This window comes from Apteryx mantelli, chromosome 9 (genome assembly GCF_036417845.1).
Source record: "Apteryx mantelli isolate bAptMan1 chromosome 9, bAptMan1.hap1, whole genome shotgun sequence".
Classification (NCBI taxonomy): domain Eukaryota; kingdom Metazoa; phylum Chordata; class Aves; order Apterygiformes; family Apterygidae; genus Apteryx; species Apteryx mantelli.
This window is the reverse complement of record NC_089986.1, coordinates 22333845-22349223: the sequence shown is the minus strand read 5'-3', so window position 1 is coordinate 22349223 and position 15379 is coordinate 22333845. Positions and strand designations below refer to the sequence as shown.

Sequence of the window (15379 nt, the reverse complement as noted above, 5' to 3'; positions counted from 1 at the left end):
GCAGGTCTAAAATTGAGATTTGTAATTTCACAGCATCAAAATCATCACAGATGGCTACAGTCTACTGCTTCTTTAATCTGTCTTTTCTCCCTTCCTGCTTGTTTTTTGTCTCCCATTTCAGCAAAGAGAGATATGCATTTTATCATAAGGAAATCATAGCTAAAGCCAAACCACATCATATTAATATGTGACAAAATTTAAATGATAATGATACATACAAGCAAACTTAAGAGTTACTTTATGTCTTAGCTTTGCCTTAAGCCACTGATTACCTTAGGGTTAAAGTGTGTGACCAGTTAGGATACTTTCATGTTCCTTTAACAATATTCCACACGTGTTCTCTCCTAAAAGGATAGCCATTAACACAAGAAGTTTGGGGTAGGGCGGAAAAAAATAAAACGAAACCCAAAACACAACAGCAAGTTTTTCTTCTAGTGGTGCATTCACAGCTGTAAATTCAACTGGAAGAAAAGAATCACTGCTCACCTAGTATTTCTAATGACTGGGACCAAGATCACAGACTATTCCTGTGATGCACCTGTGAAGCTTCCCAAGCAGATATGGATTAAATATTTAGCTCCTTTCCCTTCCTGCCTTGGCTTTTAGCGTACATATGAATGTTCATTAGGACAGTTACTATCAATAAAGCCAGCTGGAAAGAAATAACAGTCAAAGGAATAAGAAATTTTTGTGATCATTCTCCACCCCTTCCCCACCACATACACACTTTTAAAAAACCCTGTTGAAGGTCAGAGAGTCATTAACTCCCTTTATAAGAACCACTTCAGAGGAAGAGTGGCTTCCCATTAGGTTTCCCCCTACACACAACAGAAATTGAGCAAAAGCAGCTCAAAGAAAAACCTATTATGTAAAATCAGAAGCTGGAATGAACTTGGAACAATTTTTAGGGCCACGCAGCCATCAGGCTGGCTGTGCCAGCATCGCTCTGCTGGAGGCAAGTCCCACGCGAGGGAAGGCAGGCCTGACGTTCTCCCTGCAAGTGCAAACCCTCTGCTCTACAGGCCTAAACAGTTTTTTGCGTACCAAGCTTTTGTCCAACATTTAAGATCTTAATCAATCTTAACTCTGACCCTAGGATCAGCAAGGAAGATGGATGAGGAAACGGACAACCTCTGACCTCTCTTTGTATTTGTCCTGCCACAATTGACCTATTGAAAAACAATTGAGATGGAACCTGCTCGCTAGCTCCGGCTCTGGCCTGGCATCCTTCTATGGCCTTTTGCAAACTCCAAATCTCCTTTTCTCGTCCTCTGCTTCAAATCCACAGGAATCCGCCCCACTTCACCCTCCCCTCCCCAAACCTGCCAGAGCAGAACATTTGCTGAACTATGAAGTTAAGTGGGGCAAGAAAATGGGAAGTCTCATTCAGCGGTGTCAAAGGCCAGACTGTTTTAACAGTCTTCCTGGAAACCGGAGAGCAAACTGCAAAGTTCTGGTAGGCTTCATGAATTAGAGGAGCTTCCCGGTAAGTTTTTCTGGCTGGAGAATGGCAACCGTTAGAAAAAGGAAACCACAAATAACCACTGACGAAATGGGTTTAGCACTTTCAAATTACTTGCTGGCTCAAATCCTCCAAGGAGAGCTGGCACAAGTTAACTCTACTCCGGAGAATGCAAGAGACAAATGTTTTTCTCCTTTCTTTATATGGTCTCATTTGATTTCCCTTTAACTTGGGAAACAGTAATTGGGTTTCCTGAGCCCAAGCTTCCTTGGGTGCAGCTAAGATCTTGTAGGCTGTGTAACCAGAGACTTTCATTCCCAAGGTCTATTCCAAAGACATCCACTGTCATTACTACTGCCCACCAGAAAAATCTCGAGTGATTTCCCTGGAACAACATAGGATTTGTTATGCAATTAGCTCCTCCCATCTGGGCCACGGGCAACAAGAAAAGTTAGACCTGTGTTAATCAATGCGACCCAGTACTGACCCAATAGCCCTTTAAGAGAAGGCAGAATAACTTCCATGCAATAAACCAAGAGGCCTTTTTCCTCCCATTCACTTCCTCCTCTCACAACCCAGGCTGTAAACCATCAAGAAGCTTCACCTAGAAATTGTTCGGCTATTTCAAAGTAACAGCTCCTCAGCCACCAATGGCCCTCCCAGCACCGCATCCACAGGTTTGTGTGCTGAATACATGCATATTTTCAAGTTTGTCTCACAGGATGCCAAAAGACAGAGTAATTCGCTCTAAATAAGCTGTCCTGTCATTGTGCTGTTCATTTTTCAATCCTCACTACAGCCTATTGTAATTTTGTTGCTGATAAGATGCACTTAGGCTTTTTCCATCTAGCAAAAACCCCAAGAATGAAGGCTGAGGTTCATGCTTAGTGCCTCTTCTCTGCCAAAGCTTAATTCCAATGCATAATAATGAACTTCATATCGACTATAAATTATCATTTAAAAGAAACTGAGTAGGACATTCAAAAAGACACTGCTTTCTTAGGAGTCTAGCACAAAAGCAGTTGGTTATTTGCTTTACTATCATGTTCTCAGCCTCAAGATGAGAAAACAAGCTAGTGAAAAATACACCAGAGTAGTGAAGCAAAGTCATCAGGATCAGAATCACTTTTTCCAAGAAAAATGGGTCCAAATCCACTGAAGAGTTGAGCACATTCAATTCAGCATCCTGCAGGATTAAACCCACTGAACTAAACTGTGCATGAAGCCATTCAAGTTTAACCTTAGTTTATGCTTAGATGAGCAAGAGTTTAGAAGCTGTGGCCCACAATATTTTTAGTCTCTTCTCTTCTTTCCTAATCTTTTACTACTACTTTTTCCAGAAAGTGGAGGCAAAGAGAATACAGTTGTGTGGGGAGTTTTTTTGTCTTTTGTTTTTTAAGGATAATCTGTCTTTTATATAAACTTTAATCCCTAATTCTGCAGCACACAGGATTGGGGGGGGGGGGGGAGGAAGAGACTTTTAGCATTTCTAAGAGTATCCTAGCACCTCTATTATTAAGCTGACAATAGAGATCCTCTGAGAAATGAAAATATTTAACAAAGACAGCAGTGTCAGCTATCAAAGGGTTATTTAGTGCTAAAAATTTGTAACAAGTAAAACACCAAAGATTCCCCCTTTCCAAAGAGGGAAAGTAAACCAGCTAAAATTCCACTTTCTTTTCCGACAGGTTCTTACCACAGTAAACGGCCCAGAAGGAAACCTAGTCAGAGTTTTCTGTGCTTAACAAACTTGGCTTCGGATAAAACTTCAAAGATTTTTCTCTCTTTAAATGATGGTAGTCCAACTGCATTGTTTTGGAGTCAGCCATTCACATTTTGGTGGCTATCATGAGCCAATTCAAGTGAAGGTGCCTGCTGGAAAATGCGTTTTGCCTTCTACCTGTTACAGTAGTATCATTTATTTCAGATTATCAACTCTCGGTCTTGCAACCTGAAGCTCTTGGACTTCATTAAATCCCGCTGTCCCACTACATCCCACAGGGGCTGCTAAGTACTGGCTTTACTCCACTTACTCTGATCTCTAATTCGATTATGCATTCAACTAAACCCAAATGAAAAGCACAACATGGCTGGTCCTACCTTGGCATTCACCATTACGTTCCTCATAGCCAGCATTGCACAGACAGTTGCCAATGGGCACCAGCCATTCACCATCTGCCCCACAGTACATTTTTGGCACATCCTTCTCTTCCGAATTGTTGACACAGGAGCCACGAACCTCCACCAGAGAGGATGTATCAGCCCCAGTAATGGTGTCTGGAAACTGTGCCAGGTTACGAACTGTCAACGGGCACTTCTTATAGAAAACACGAACAGACACCAAAGCAATGCAGGCGCCAACGTCCTGGAAAGCCAAGTAAAATCCTTTCTTGCTGAGTGGCCCCACATCCCGTATCTCTGTGTTCAGCTTCATGATCCTGTCACCAATGTCCACCTGGGTGAAGCTCTCATCAGCAGCAATGGTGTCGATCTTGGCAAACTGGCTCTCTCGAATAAAACGCTCCTTATCATTGTTTGATTCATAGTAATAAAGGTTGAATGTCTCTTTGCAAGTTCCCATGACACCTGGCAAGCTGTTGCAGTCTCTCAGCGTGAACTTAATTTCAATATATACCCTCTGAGCCCCCTCACGGGGAATCCAATCAGTTCGTAACCAATTATTTTGACTGGGCTCCATCACATTGCAAACTTGATAGGTGCGGATCGGAGTGTTTTTCTCATCCATAATGCTTACTTCCTCCCACTGTGAGGAGAGAAAGGGGAAGAAAAAATATATATCAGTATTAAAACGAACATCAGAGCTTCACAGCAGATTTAATCTGCCCTTCCACAGCTAACATTCAGTTTGCATTTTCTCCCCTCCGCCACTACAGAAAAATAAATAAATAGAAGAACAGGTCAGGCCATAGCCAGAACCTCAGCTATTTGGACCTTAAAAGAAAGTCTGCTCAGGAGAAAAGTTCCCAGTCAGGCAAAACACCTCTGAAAGAAAACGTGTTTTAAAGGCCCGCTGAACTAATACAAGAATACTCCATCAACTTACTGTATTTTTTTGCATTACAATTCAGGCTAAAGGACTCTACCTAGACTAGGGCTGCACTGTGGCACTTCACAAACTCATAGGACAGCTCTGATACTATGATCTGCAGCAGGCAAGACAGGTAATGCATGAATCCAACTTCATACCTGTTGACATGAAACAGCAAGGCGCATGACCTAGTCACACAAGCAGTGTGGGGCAGAGACAGAACAACGGCTAGATTTCCTGCATCTCTACCAGAAGTGGTTTTTTTTTTTTTTTTTTTTTTTTTTTTTTAAAACCATCATGCCACTTCTCTAAGTTTCCAACTATTTTCCTGGGCTAGCAATAGCCTAACACAGCCAGGGAACAGTCTTCACTTTGGAGCTGAACAGAAAGAGCTGTTTAATAAGACCTGGGTCCTTGACTTCAGCAGCCCTTAGAGATGGAAGGACAGGTAAGGAGAAACACCACCTGTCTGTCACCAATACTGCCAAAACTTTCCCATTCAGAGTTTCTTATTGGGAAGGGTGGGAAGAGAAGGAATATTATACATGTTGTCTTAGAGGAATTCTCAGGAAAGAGGCAGTTAAATTTATATTCTAAATAAGCCCCAAGAAGTTAGAAGGTAGCAGCATGCTTTAAGACTCTTAGACCCCTCAATTTCAGGCATCTTCTAAAGCAAAGGGAAACTACAGAACTTACAAGCAATGCAATTATGAGGCAACAAAAATTCAGGCAGTTCAAGGAAGGTATGCAAAGAGATCCAGTCCTAAATGAGCAGTTCAGCAGTGTGATGAGCTTACAGAAGGAAGGAAGAGTTAAGCAACAGCTTTGAAAAAAGCATTAATGAGAGATTATCATAATCATGTAAGAGAGAGGAAGATTTACCAAGGCGCTTTCCTGGAATGGGGGGGGGGGGGGGGCACAAAGGTTGTTAGGAAAAGGTATCTTCTCGGGGGGGGGGGGGGGGACAGGACACACACACTCATAACACTGCTGAAGAAATCTTCTGGGGTGGGGAGAATGTATACTAGATAACAGCTACATACCATCTGGGATTGCAGGTTATACAACGAAGCAAACAAAAATTATCCTTGGAAAATAACTGCAGCCTTAAAGAGACTTCCCAGAAGCACTTTTCAGAACTACTGAAGCTGTGGCTCTGATAAACAGAAACACTCTCAACATTAAGGAGCTTCATGTATAACATCCTGCAATCTTTTCACAAGGACTGGTCTTATGCAAGTGATCTTTAAGTAAAGCAATTCCAGTTTAGCTGAATCTGTTTATAGAACGATAGTAGTTAGCACCATGAGTCACTAGGAGCAGAGGGAATAATATTTTAGTTACTACCTAGAGATAACTGCAAATTAAGAAGGGGTGAGAGGAAGGAGAAAAAAAAAAAAACTCAGCATGTCACTCCTTTTCACAAAAAATGAAAACCTTAGAAAAAGTCATCTACCAATGCAGAGTGTAACTTGGTGTTAGTAACACAGAGTTGTTTAATTTACAGCTGCCACAGAGCTAGTTTAGTTTTACAATATCATCTTTATGATCCATCACTTTCTATTCTGCTTATCTTCAGACTGCCTGCACTACCTATATTGCGTGTGGCATAAGAAAAAGGAAGAAGCAGAGGGAAATAATACTTGTCGATGGGATTTCCTTTACTATGTTTACACAATGGAGAATGGAGGATGCTGCTGTAAGATCCAACCAAGAGACCACTGAGGCCAATGGATAAGCTGCAACTAAGTTCAGCAAGTTTTGGATCAGGTTCTTAACATACTCCTGAAAAACATGTAAATATGTATTTCTGGGTTTCTTATTGCATAAGCACACATACACAAAACAAACCTAAGTGTGTGTCTCTGCCAGAGCTGAAAATAACTACAGCTCCAAGTTTCCAGCCACTGTAAATGATTAGTAGCGCTAAGTATGTGGTCAAAGCTGTAACTTTTTGCTTTCAAGCTGAAATTAACTTTTATAATTCAACTCTTCCCACGGCTTAATGATGCAGAGTAAAGCATTCTGGGCACAAAACCTGCTTTTCAACTGTGAAATGCAAGAGTAAATCATTAATTACATTTATAATGCAATTTATTAATTCCTCCAGGGCTACTATATATTTGATTACTGCTAAACGACTATGTTTATCTCCAGCACTTCTTATTCACACAACCCTCACACCTCAAGAACTGTCTGGTGTAGATCTATAGAGTTATCTTTTGTAATACACAGTAAGGTGCATACAGTTAAAGTGAAAAACATACTGGCACTGAAGGACAGAACCTCCATGGGAAGGCAGAAAGTAAGAATTCTTTTCCGCGGCTTGAAATAAATCTGTAGCATACAAAGTTAAAATAAATGCTTTCCAAGCAGTCTATCTCAGAGACAGACCACGTACTCTTAAATTTTTCACTAGGGGCTTAAAAATAGAACACACATATGTAGGTTTAGTGAAACTAGTCACGTCCACAATAAGAGTATGCCTTTCCTTCTCAAACTTCCAAGGAGCTTTCAAGGAAATGAGGCAAAGGGGGAATCCAACAAGTATTAATAGGATACACCTCTCCTCTGGTCATCAATTCTACTACTGACTTATTAAAACTTGTAATTTAGGTCATATTTTAATATACGGTGGAGGTATCCCTTGGAGAAACATATGAAAGATCCTGTTTGAATAACTGACCTTTCCAGGGTAGAGGATTAACAAGGAAGCCTGACTCTCACCAAGATAGAGCTGTACCTTTCCTCACCATCAAAAGATGAGGGCAATTGCCTGCAATCAGCAGTGAGTGTGCACTGTCTGCACTGCCAGAGGCCTGCCAATCACTTTCCCACTCTTTTTTTTTTTGATATTTAATTAAGGAGAAAAAAAAAAAAGAAAGGAAAAAAGAAGTTTCAGGGACAGCACAGTGTGCTCAGGCACCGCACAAGCCAGGGCTGTAGTCAAGTTCAGGCAGAACAACAATGGGGGAGCAAAACAATCCCCCATTCTCCCCTGTTATGGTTATCCAGAGCTTATGCATAATGCATCGCCAGCCAGCACATTCCTTCCACTCACTGCTGTTTCCTTAGCTCTGCATCTTCTGGACTGGGGGGGGGGGGGGGGGGGGGGGGGGGCCTTTGCAGGTTTCCTGAAGAATCCAGTGCTTTATTGTGCACAGGTCCTGATCTTCCAGCACTTTTATTTTTCAATCAATTTAACTTAGTTACTTTTATTTAAGCATACTAAGCTGCTTTATTATTTTAATATTAGAAGGATTTGAGAGGCTTTTAAGTTTAGTGCACATTGCTGGCATTTTTTCTTAGACTGTTCACTTTATATAAAGAAAGAGCTTTTCTAACTGCTTATTAAAAAAATCCCAAAGAGCCTGATTCCGCGAAGTACAGCCTCTGCCAGTTCTCAGCATCCTCCCGAGTTTCTCACAGAGGTGCTCCGTGCCCTGCAGGATGGGACACAGACGAGGGAGCAGCAAGCTGCCTATCCTCCAATATAAAGCTAAATTAGCAGAGATGCCTTGCCTGCAGCTGACTAAGCAGAGTTGTTCTGAGCTCCAAGCCAGGATGTGTGAATCCCTTAACATCACAGCCAAGCTCTGAGTTTAAGCAGCCTTCTCTTAAAATCTTCTCTTATAAAAGAGGACGTAAAAAGAAATGCCAACGATTCACTGTTGAGCGCTGGCTGTTGTTCAGAGACCAAAGCATTTGACTTTTGCATCCCGATTAAGACCTGTCCCTCCACACCAAGAGGTCTAGCCTGTATATTGATCCCTACGCCTTCATCCAGAAATAGAACAGCAATCGCCCTGAACATCACCCTGTCGGGACAGTCCCTGGATATAATAACTACAGTCAAGAATGCCAGTTCAACCTCCAGATCGTGTTTCTTGTTGGTATTTCAGTTTTAAATAGGCATCTGAGCCCGTGCTTCAACCAATCTCCTAATTCTGAAGCCTCTTTTCTGCCCTTTTGGTTTCCAGTTCTTCCATGACAGAACTATCCAGAGGGAGTATAGAGTTTCCCCAACAAAGAGTAATTCACTCGGTGAGCCAGGGAGGAAACCTGACCTCCTCGCCACAATCAACAGTAATCGAGCCATTAGGACGCTCTGAAAGTTACTAATCACCCCCTTTTACCCTTTTGATCAGATAGCGGTTTAGAAAAACTTACCCCTCCTTCCAGGGGACTTGCTATCCACCCCAGCTCGCCCTGCACCGAGCGCGAGTCCAGCAAGGTAACTGCGGGAAGCAGAAACGACACGGATTAAGCCCCAGCCGCCGCCGCCGCCGCTCACCTGAGCGCTCGGGACGGCGCCCGCGCCCGCATCTCCACCGCCGGCCCGCTCGCTCGCTCGCTCCAGCGGAGAGGCGCGTGTTAACGCCTCCGCACGGCGCGGCGGCGCGGAGCCGGCGCTTAGCGCCCCAGACGCGGCTGCGGGAAGAGAACGCAAGAGCGTTCCTACTTTAAAAAAATATATATATATATATGTGTGTATCTATATATACACACACACACACACACATTTACGGAGATGTATCTAGGATAGCCCGCAAGCGGCACACTTGCCCAAGGGAGCGCCGTGCAGACTGCGCTCCGGGCAGGACTGCCCACGGGCGCGGAGCGGGGGGCGAGGGCTCGGCGGGACCCGTCCGCGCCGCGCCGGGGCAGCGCCCCGCGGCGCCCAGGGCCCCCGCGGCACCTGCGCCGCGCCCGCCCCCCCCCCCCGCGGCACCGGCCCGGCCGAGCGGCCCCCGCGCCGAGGCGCCCGCCAAACTTTGGTGCCGGCGCCCCGCGGGCCGTCGCGCTCCGCCGGGCCGCTCACCTTCGTTGGCGGGATACACCCGGGAGCCGGTGACGGCCCCGCAGACCCCGAAGAGGAGCGGGACGAGGGCGCAGTACGAGACCCCGGCCATGCCGCCGCCGCTCCGGCTGCCTCTATCCCAGTGGAATAACTGCCTACATGCGGAGTGCGGCGGTCGGTAGACATTGCCAAGGGGGCGGGGCGCCGCCGCCCGTCAGCGCCGCCCGCCAATCAGCGCCGCCTGCCCCGCCCCCAGGCCCCGCCCCCAGCCGAGACGGGCAAAGGGGCCGCCGGGCTGGGAAGCCGCGGCGGGGCGGGTGGGGGAGCGCGGCCACAGCTCTGCCCCGCGCCCGGCACTACCAGCGCCGAGCACTGGGCGGGGCGAGGCGGGGCGGGGCCCCGGGACGCTCCAAGGGAGCGTCCCGGGGCCCCGCCCCGCCTCGCCCCGCCCCTCCCGCCTCGCCCCGCGCGCCGCGACCGTTAAACAACAGCGTCACCTGGCGGCGCCTTCCCGTTCCACCCCCCCCTCCATTTTATTTCCTTTATTTTTTATCGCCGCCCAGAGGCAGCGCCGCTCGGGAAAGTTTCGCCGCCCGTACGACGTGTGGGGAGACTGAAGCGCTGGTTTCCACGCACGCACACCCGCGATTTTATTTCCCCTCCTGCCCTTTTCCTCGCAATTAAAGACGGATAAATGTTAAAGCCGAGGTTGGGCCAAACTGGAAGTTTTCAAGGTGGGGAACAGGCAGGGTGAGGCCCTCTGTTTGCCACAAACACAAATCGTTAATATTTTTATGCACGAGGGCAGCGGCATGGTGGGGGGAGGCTTACAAAAAAGCAACAGAACAGGACTAATAATTTTCTTCCCCCTCCAAAACATGTGCAGCGAATATGAAAACAAAACCCTTCCCATGGCAGCTGCCTCAGACCAGCGCATCCTTCTCAGTTACGTGCAGCAAGGAAAAAAGCCCCGCAGCAGACAGATAATCTGCAAAGCCAAGAGTCCATAAATAACTCGCTGGAAGGATGGACCTAACAGCTGCTTTGAAGATGTTACCGTCTGTAGGACAAAATTCACATTTTTATACATTCTCTCTCAACATTGTAAGTTACACTAGTGGCTAAGGAGACCCATAAAGACACACACACTCGTGTACACCATATATATATATATACACCTGGAACATTTATATTTATATGCGTGATTCAAAGCAGCTGTATACCAAATAAAAACAGTATTGGCTGATGTCTTTAAAGCAATGCAATGACTATTAATTTTAACAAGATACAGCTAGCTGCAGTCCTGCTTTGCTTTGAATGCCTTGACCATGAGACTTAAAAAAAAAAATTCTAAATGCATATTTACAATAAATCCATAGTTTTTAAAAGTGTGTAAGTCCTTGGTTTATTAGGCAGTGTCAGCATGGTAAGTAATGTTCTTTAAACAGTATATATTTATAAAACTGTCTGGAGGCCTGTTTTTCAGTGGCAGCCTTTTAAAACAAAACATAAGAAAAGCTTCAGCGTAACTTAATTCCAACAGGACTGTTTGCAAAATGCAGCTATTTCTTGACTGTATAAAACTGTAATTAACCACTGATTGTGAGATCAATTTTTTTCACTATGCTTATCAATAATAATGACAACAACAGCAAGCATATGCTTTGCTTTCCTCTGAAAAGCTTTACAAACACTAATTAATTAAGAGCCTTCTGCTCTCAGGTACTAAAAGTATCTTTTTTTCCTTTGAAGTATTTGGTGGAGCTGGCTTCGTTTCTTTAAGATTAGCAAAGCAGCGATTAAAAACCCTTCACGTTTGGCTGAAGGGGAGGCATGTCTGCCTTTAGCTCGTTTTCTGTGTGTAGGTGTTGCAGGCTGGGGACAAAATCCTCCTGGAGTGAGGAAGAGTTTGGGGCACGTGGGAAGAAGAGCTGGCTCTGTTAGGGGCCCCTCGGGTCACAGACCGTAGCAGCTTTAGGTGCTTCTGTGGCTCTGATTTTCAACACACAGCACAGTACTAAAGCCGAGCAGTATTCAGCCTGAAACAGCAAAGCCTAAAAGGCTGAAGCAAAGATAAACAGCCAGTGATGAAACATTCCCACCACCTTCACAGGGGCCAGGGACCCTCATCCTTTGCTCCTCAAAACGTCCTTTGGGTGCCACAGGAATGCTGGAGGTGCATCCAGTGCCAGGTTGGCTCAATGTCTGATCCCCCCAGCAGGACATTTTCTGGAATAAAGGTGCAAGACCAAATCCTTAATGTCTTCATCCCAAATATCCTGGCTTTAAAAAATCAGATCCAGACTTTTTAAAGGTTTTTTTCTGCATGATGTAAAACAAATTATTGCTATATTAACTTTTGTTTATGCACAGAACTCCTGTAGATGCCAGATTATTTAGAAAAATATTTTGAAGAGATCTTGAAGTTTGAGTAACAATTTTGTGCAAAAGGAAACATGCCTATCAAGAATCAGCTGCTTTCTCCTTAAATCACTTTAACTTTTCCCAAATTCAAATATCTGTAAAAAAGTATTTGGAAACACATTCATAATATTTTTGCAGAGAAAGATAGAGTATCTTCTATGTGCTTAAATTTTAGCCTAAGATCTAGGTAGGATACAGTTATGGTTTTTTAAATGGCTTTAAAAATGTTTATTAACACAGTCTTTACCATGAGGTTTTTACAGTCAGAAGCTCAGATTGTTTTCCTTTGCCCTGAACATTCATTTTGGAACACCCACTAGTAGAACCTTAAAGATAACTCAGCAGTGGTGTCTATCTAGTGTATTTTTTTCCTTCCGTAGAAAATAAATCTTTTAAGTGGCTGTTCAGATAATAGGAGTTTGAAAATAGTGCAAAGTCAATGCAACTGTTAAAACTTGTACTTCCTGAGCTTAATTATCTACAAGAATTCTTGGCCTAATGAGGAGGAAGAAAAGGATTAGTTCCTTTTTTATTATTTACCCAAAAATATAGGCAGTATTCAATTAAAGCAGTCTGAGTGTTTTTGTTTTCAGATCTTTGATTCATCTGTTAGATCTGCTGTAAGTCAGGGTAAACTTTTTTATGAGAACAGCAGAGCATCAAAAATCTTCTTTTTTTAAATTGCAATAATTTTTGTAGTAATGCCAGAAAAATCAGCTTGCCATAAAAATTTTGAAATACTCTTAAACCTTTAAAATATCTCCATTGATATGATTTTATTTGTTAATTCTTTTCATATAAAATAAATACAGACAATGTAAAAAGGGACTGTAAATGTAATACACTAAAATGTTCACCATTCTACCAAATCCACTACCTTTTGGCTGTAAGAAAAGTTTTTTTTAAAAAAAGCCTTGCCAAAATAATCATGATTTCTTTACTTTGGTGTCATTCCAACAGATTGTAAAAGCTCAGCTTGGTTTTAACAGATGTCATGGATACTTGGACTAAATTCTCGGTCTCACCGAAGTAACTCACGTTACAACAAAGTACCTGACATCAGAATTTATTCGTTAAAATTTTCTTACAGCAGTTGGATCTATTACATTTTTCTTAACTGCCTATTAACTGAGCGGCCTGCTCTGTTGCCAACCTGCCTCGTTACATTACTGTAACTCACTATCAGAAGTGATTCAACTTTGATGGGAACTAATCATGTTTGCACCATAATCAAGTTTACACCATTTAAACGGTCAATTTAATGCAGCTCGAAAAAGCACAGCCAGGGTTTCTTGTATTTGTCTCAGATCTTGTATTTGTCTCAGATTCTCAGTGAAACGATTTTCACTTGCAGCACACGCTGTAATAATTATGACAATGTGTTAAATGTTTGATCCTGTCTACTTCATAGAGGTCAACCACAGCTGAATTATTTAGAGAACTATTTACAGGACTCAAACGACATAGACAAACATGCATATGAGCACACATACACAGAGTTTTTAAAAAACTGTACATCACCTAGAAGTGTATCAACTGAACAATTATTATATTTCATATTCATTTACAATTTTTCTTATATTTTAAAACACCAGTGGAATATACAAGTATACAGATAGTTGGGCATTTGCATATGTGGTTTGTCTTCAGTGTATTTCTGTAGTTAATATCATTTCCAAATACGCATTTTGAATGAACATTAAAAGTGTCTCTCACTTACACACACATAGGTACATGTAGCTGCTTTACATTTTGCCCTTCTTACAGTCCCAATATTCATAACTTAAATACATTAGAGACCCAGAAAGGGCTGTGATTTTGTATTAACATTCTGTTCTATTTTTACTTAATCTTTTCATTCCACATTTTTCTGTGTCCACCTACTCATGCCCGTCCATCTCCCCAGAAGCTTTTTGCTGTCAGTCAAGTGACAACCTCAGTAGGAGGCTCTATGTGTTCACGGGCCTCCTGAGGCCCAGCACTACATTTAGATAGGAAAAAAAAGAGGAGGAAAAAGAAGCTGGGCAGGGGGAGGAAGCACAGGATCTTCCTTTAGTATGCAATTCTGCAGTCTGCAGAAAAAAATTCACCCAGCTCCTCCGAAAAGCACTTTCCTACAAAAATGCTAGCCCACTTACTCCACTCCCACACACCTTACACTATACTCAGCTATTTGGAAAAGAATGTAAAATAACCCTAGGAAGTTTAGCACACACAGTCTCATTGTCAAAAGGAATTGCGCGCCAAAGGTGCACCTTTATCAGGGAAGGCACCAGAGAGTGACTGTGGTTTACTTCCCAGTACAAGTGTTCAGATGTGCCTAGCTTTTCCCTCCTTGGATTTACTGATTCTTAATGGACCTGTGAGTATTAAATATTTGCTGATAAATCATTGATGAAATTTATTGTTAGCTGAGAATAGCTGTTGGTTATTTGATACGAGTAAGATTTCATTTCTCAGGTCACGCCTGTGTTTAGCCGAAGCTCCAGTCTGTAATACAAAAAACTACACCAGGAGAAAATCTACGGAAAGATAATATGCATTTCTACAAACATCGAGCTAGCGGAATGATTTTGTTTCAGTTGGGGTTAACAGGACGTTTGCTGCTGACCTCAATAAGAAAAGGATCAGACTAACAGCTCATTTGAAAATTCACTCCGCAAAAAAGTGAGCTTTAGGCACTGCAGATTATTTACACTTCTTCTTCATCATGATCATAATCACAATAGTTTTGTATTTATTACTGCCTTTATACTGATTACAGGAACTGTGACAGCGTATTTATTCTGGCTAGGCATATGTAATGACTTGACAATATACAGACAGACAGACAGACATAGATTTTTTGCTTTTTCTAACCAAGACTGCCGTGGAAAATTAGATAAGCATAAGTGAACTATAACAGGATTTTAATGACAACTGAAGTAGTAGCTTCTATTACACTGCTCCTTACAACACAAATTTCATAGTTAGTCTAAAATTTATAATACACCCTGATGAGGTCCCAGAAAGGAAATCCTATCACCAAAAATAGTTACAAGGACAGGAGTGTTTCTGATGCCGTTTTATGCTTCCTCATATAAACAAACATTAAAGGTTACTGGCAAAAGGCAACATGTGAAAAGCAATACAGACCTAGCAAAGCAAAAAATTACACTGGAATGTCAAACCAAGTATTACAGCTTTTCACATACTAAGCAGACCACATATAATAACTACAAGAGCCCATCTCTGCTATATATCTGTAAGCTTAGTTCACTGTGGCTATCAGCCTTGTTAAGACCAACAGGCAAGCAGCAATCTGCATTTTTTTTGATGTAAAAATGTGACCAATAAAGCAGTGCAAATAACTGTATTAACCCTGCAGGTTGTTTGCAGTGCTAGCACAGATGCTTGGCAACCCAGTAAGGAACACATGTGCTTACATTTCATTTAAAGGTTATTTAAAGCTGTGGAGGTTAACAGATATCTTGATTATTACAAAATGCTTTCGAATATCATTGGCTTTGTACTGCCAGTCCTTAGCAGCTGTGCGTCTTACTCATTCATGATCATCTGGGAGTAGCGTCAGCTTCCAGAAAAGAAAAGTTACTGGGATGAAGACGTAGGACTCGCGTGTGATGGCCTCGCTCGCGCTGGCAAG

General features: G+C 42.9%; 1 protein-coding gene across 4 annotated transcripts in view; it reads right to left on the bottom strand.

The window, feature by feature from the left end:
• Nucleotides 1-9433, bottom strand: part of EPHA4 (EPH receptor A4) — a 108766-nt gene extending 99333 nt beyond the window's left edge. For all 4 annotated transcript variants that reach the window (XM_067301928.1, XM_067301930.1, XM_067301929.1 and 1 more), the window contains exons 1-3: nt 9334-9433; nt 8682-8749; nt 3563-4226 (exon numbers count right to left, since the gene is read on the bottom strand). In XM_067301928.1, the coding sequence (XP_067158029.1) occupies nt 3563-4226; nt 8682-8749; nt 9334-9424 (823 nt within the window). In that variant the 5' untranslated portion in view covers nt 9425-9433. The remainder of the gene's footprint in view (nt 1-3562; nt 4227-8681; nt 8750-9333) is intronic.
• Nucleotides 9434-15379: the final 5946 nt, after the last annotated feature.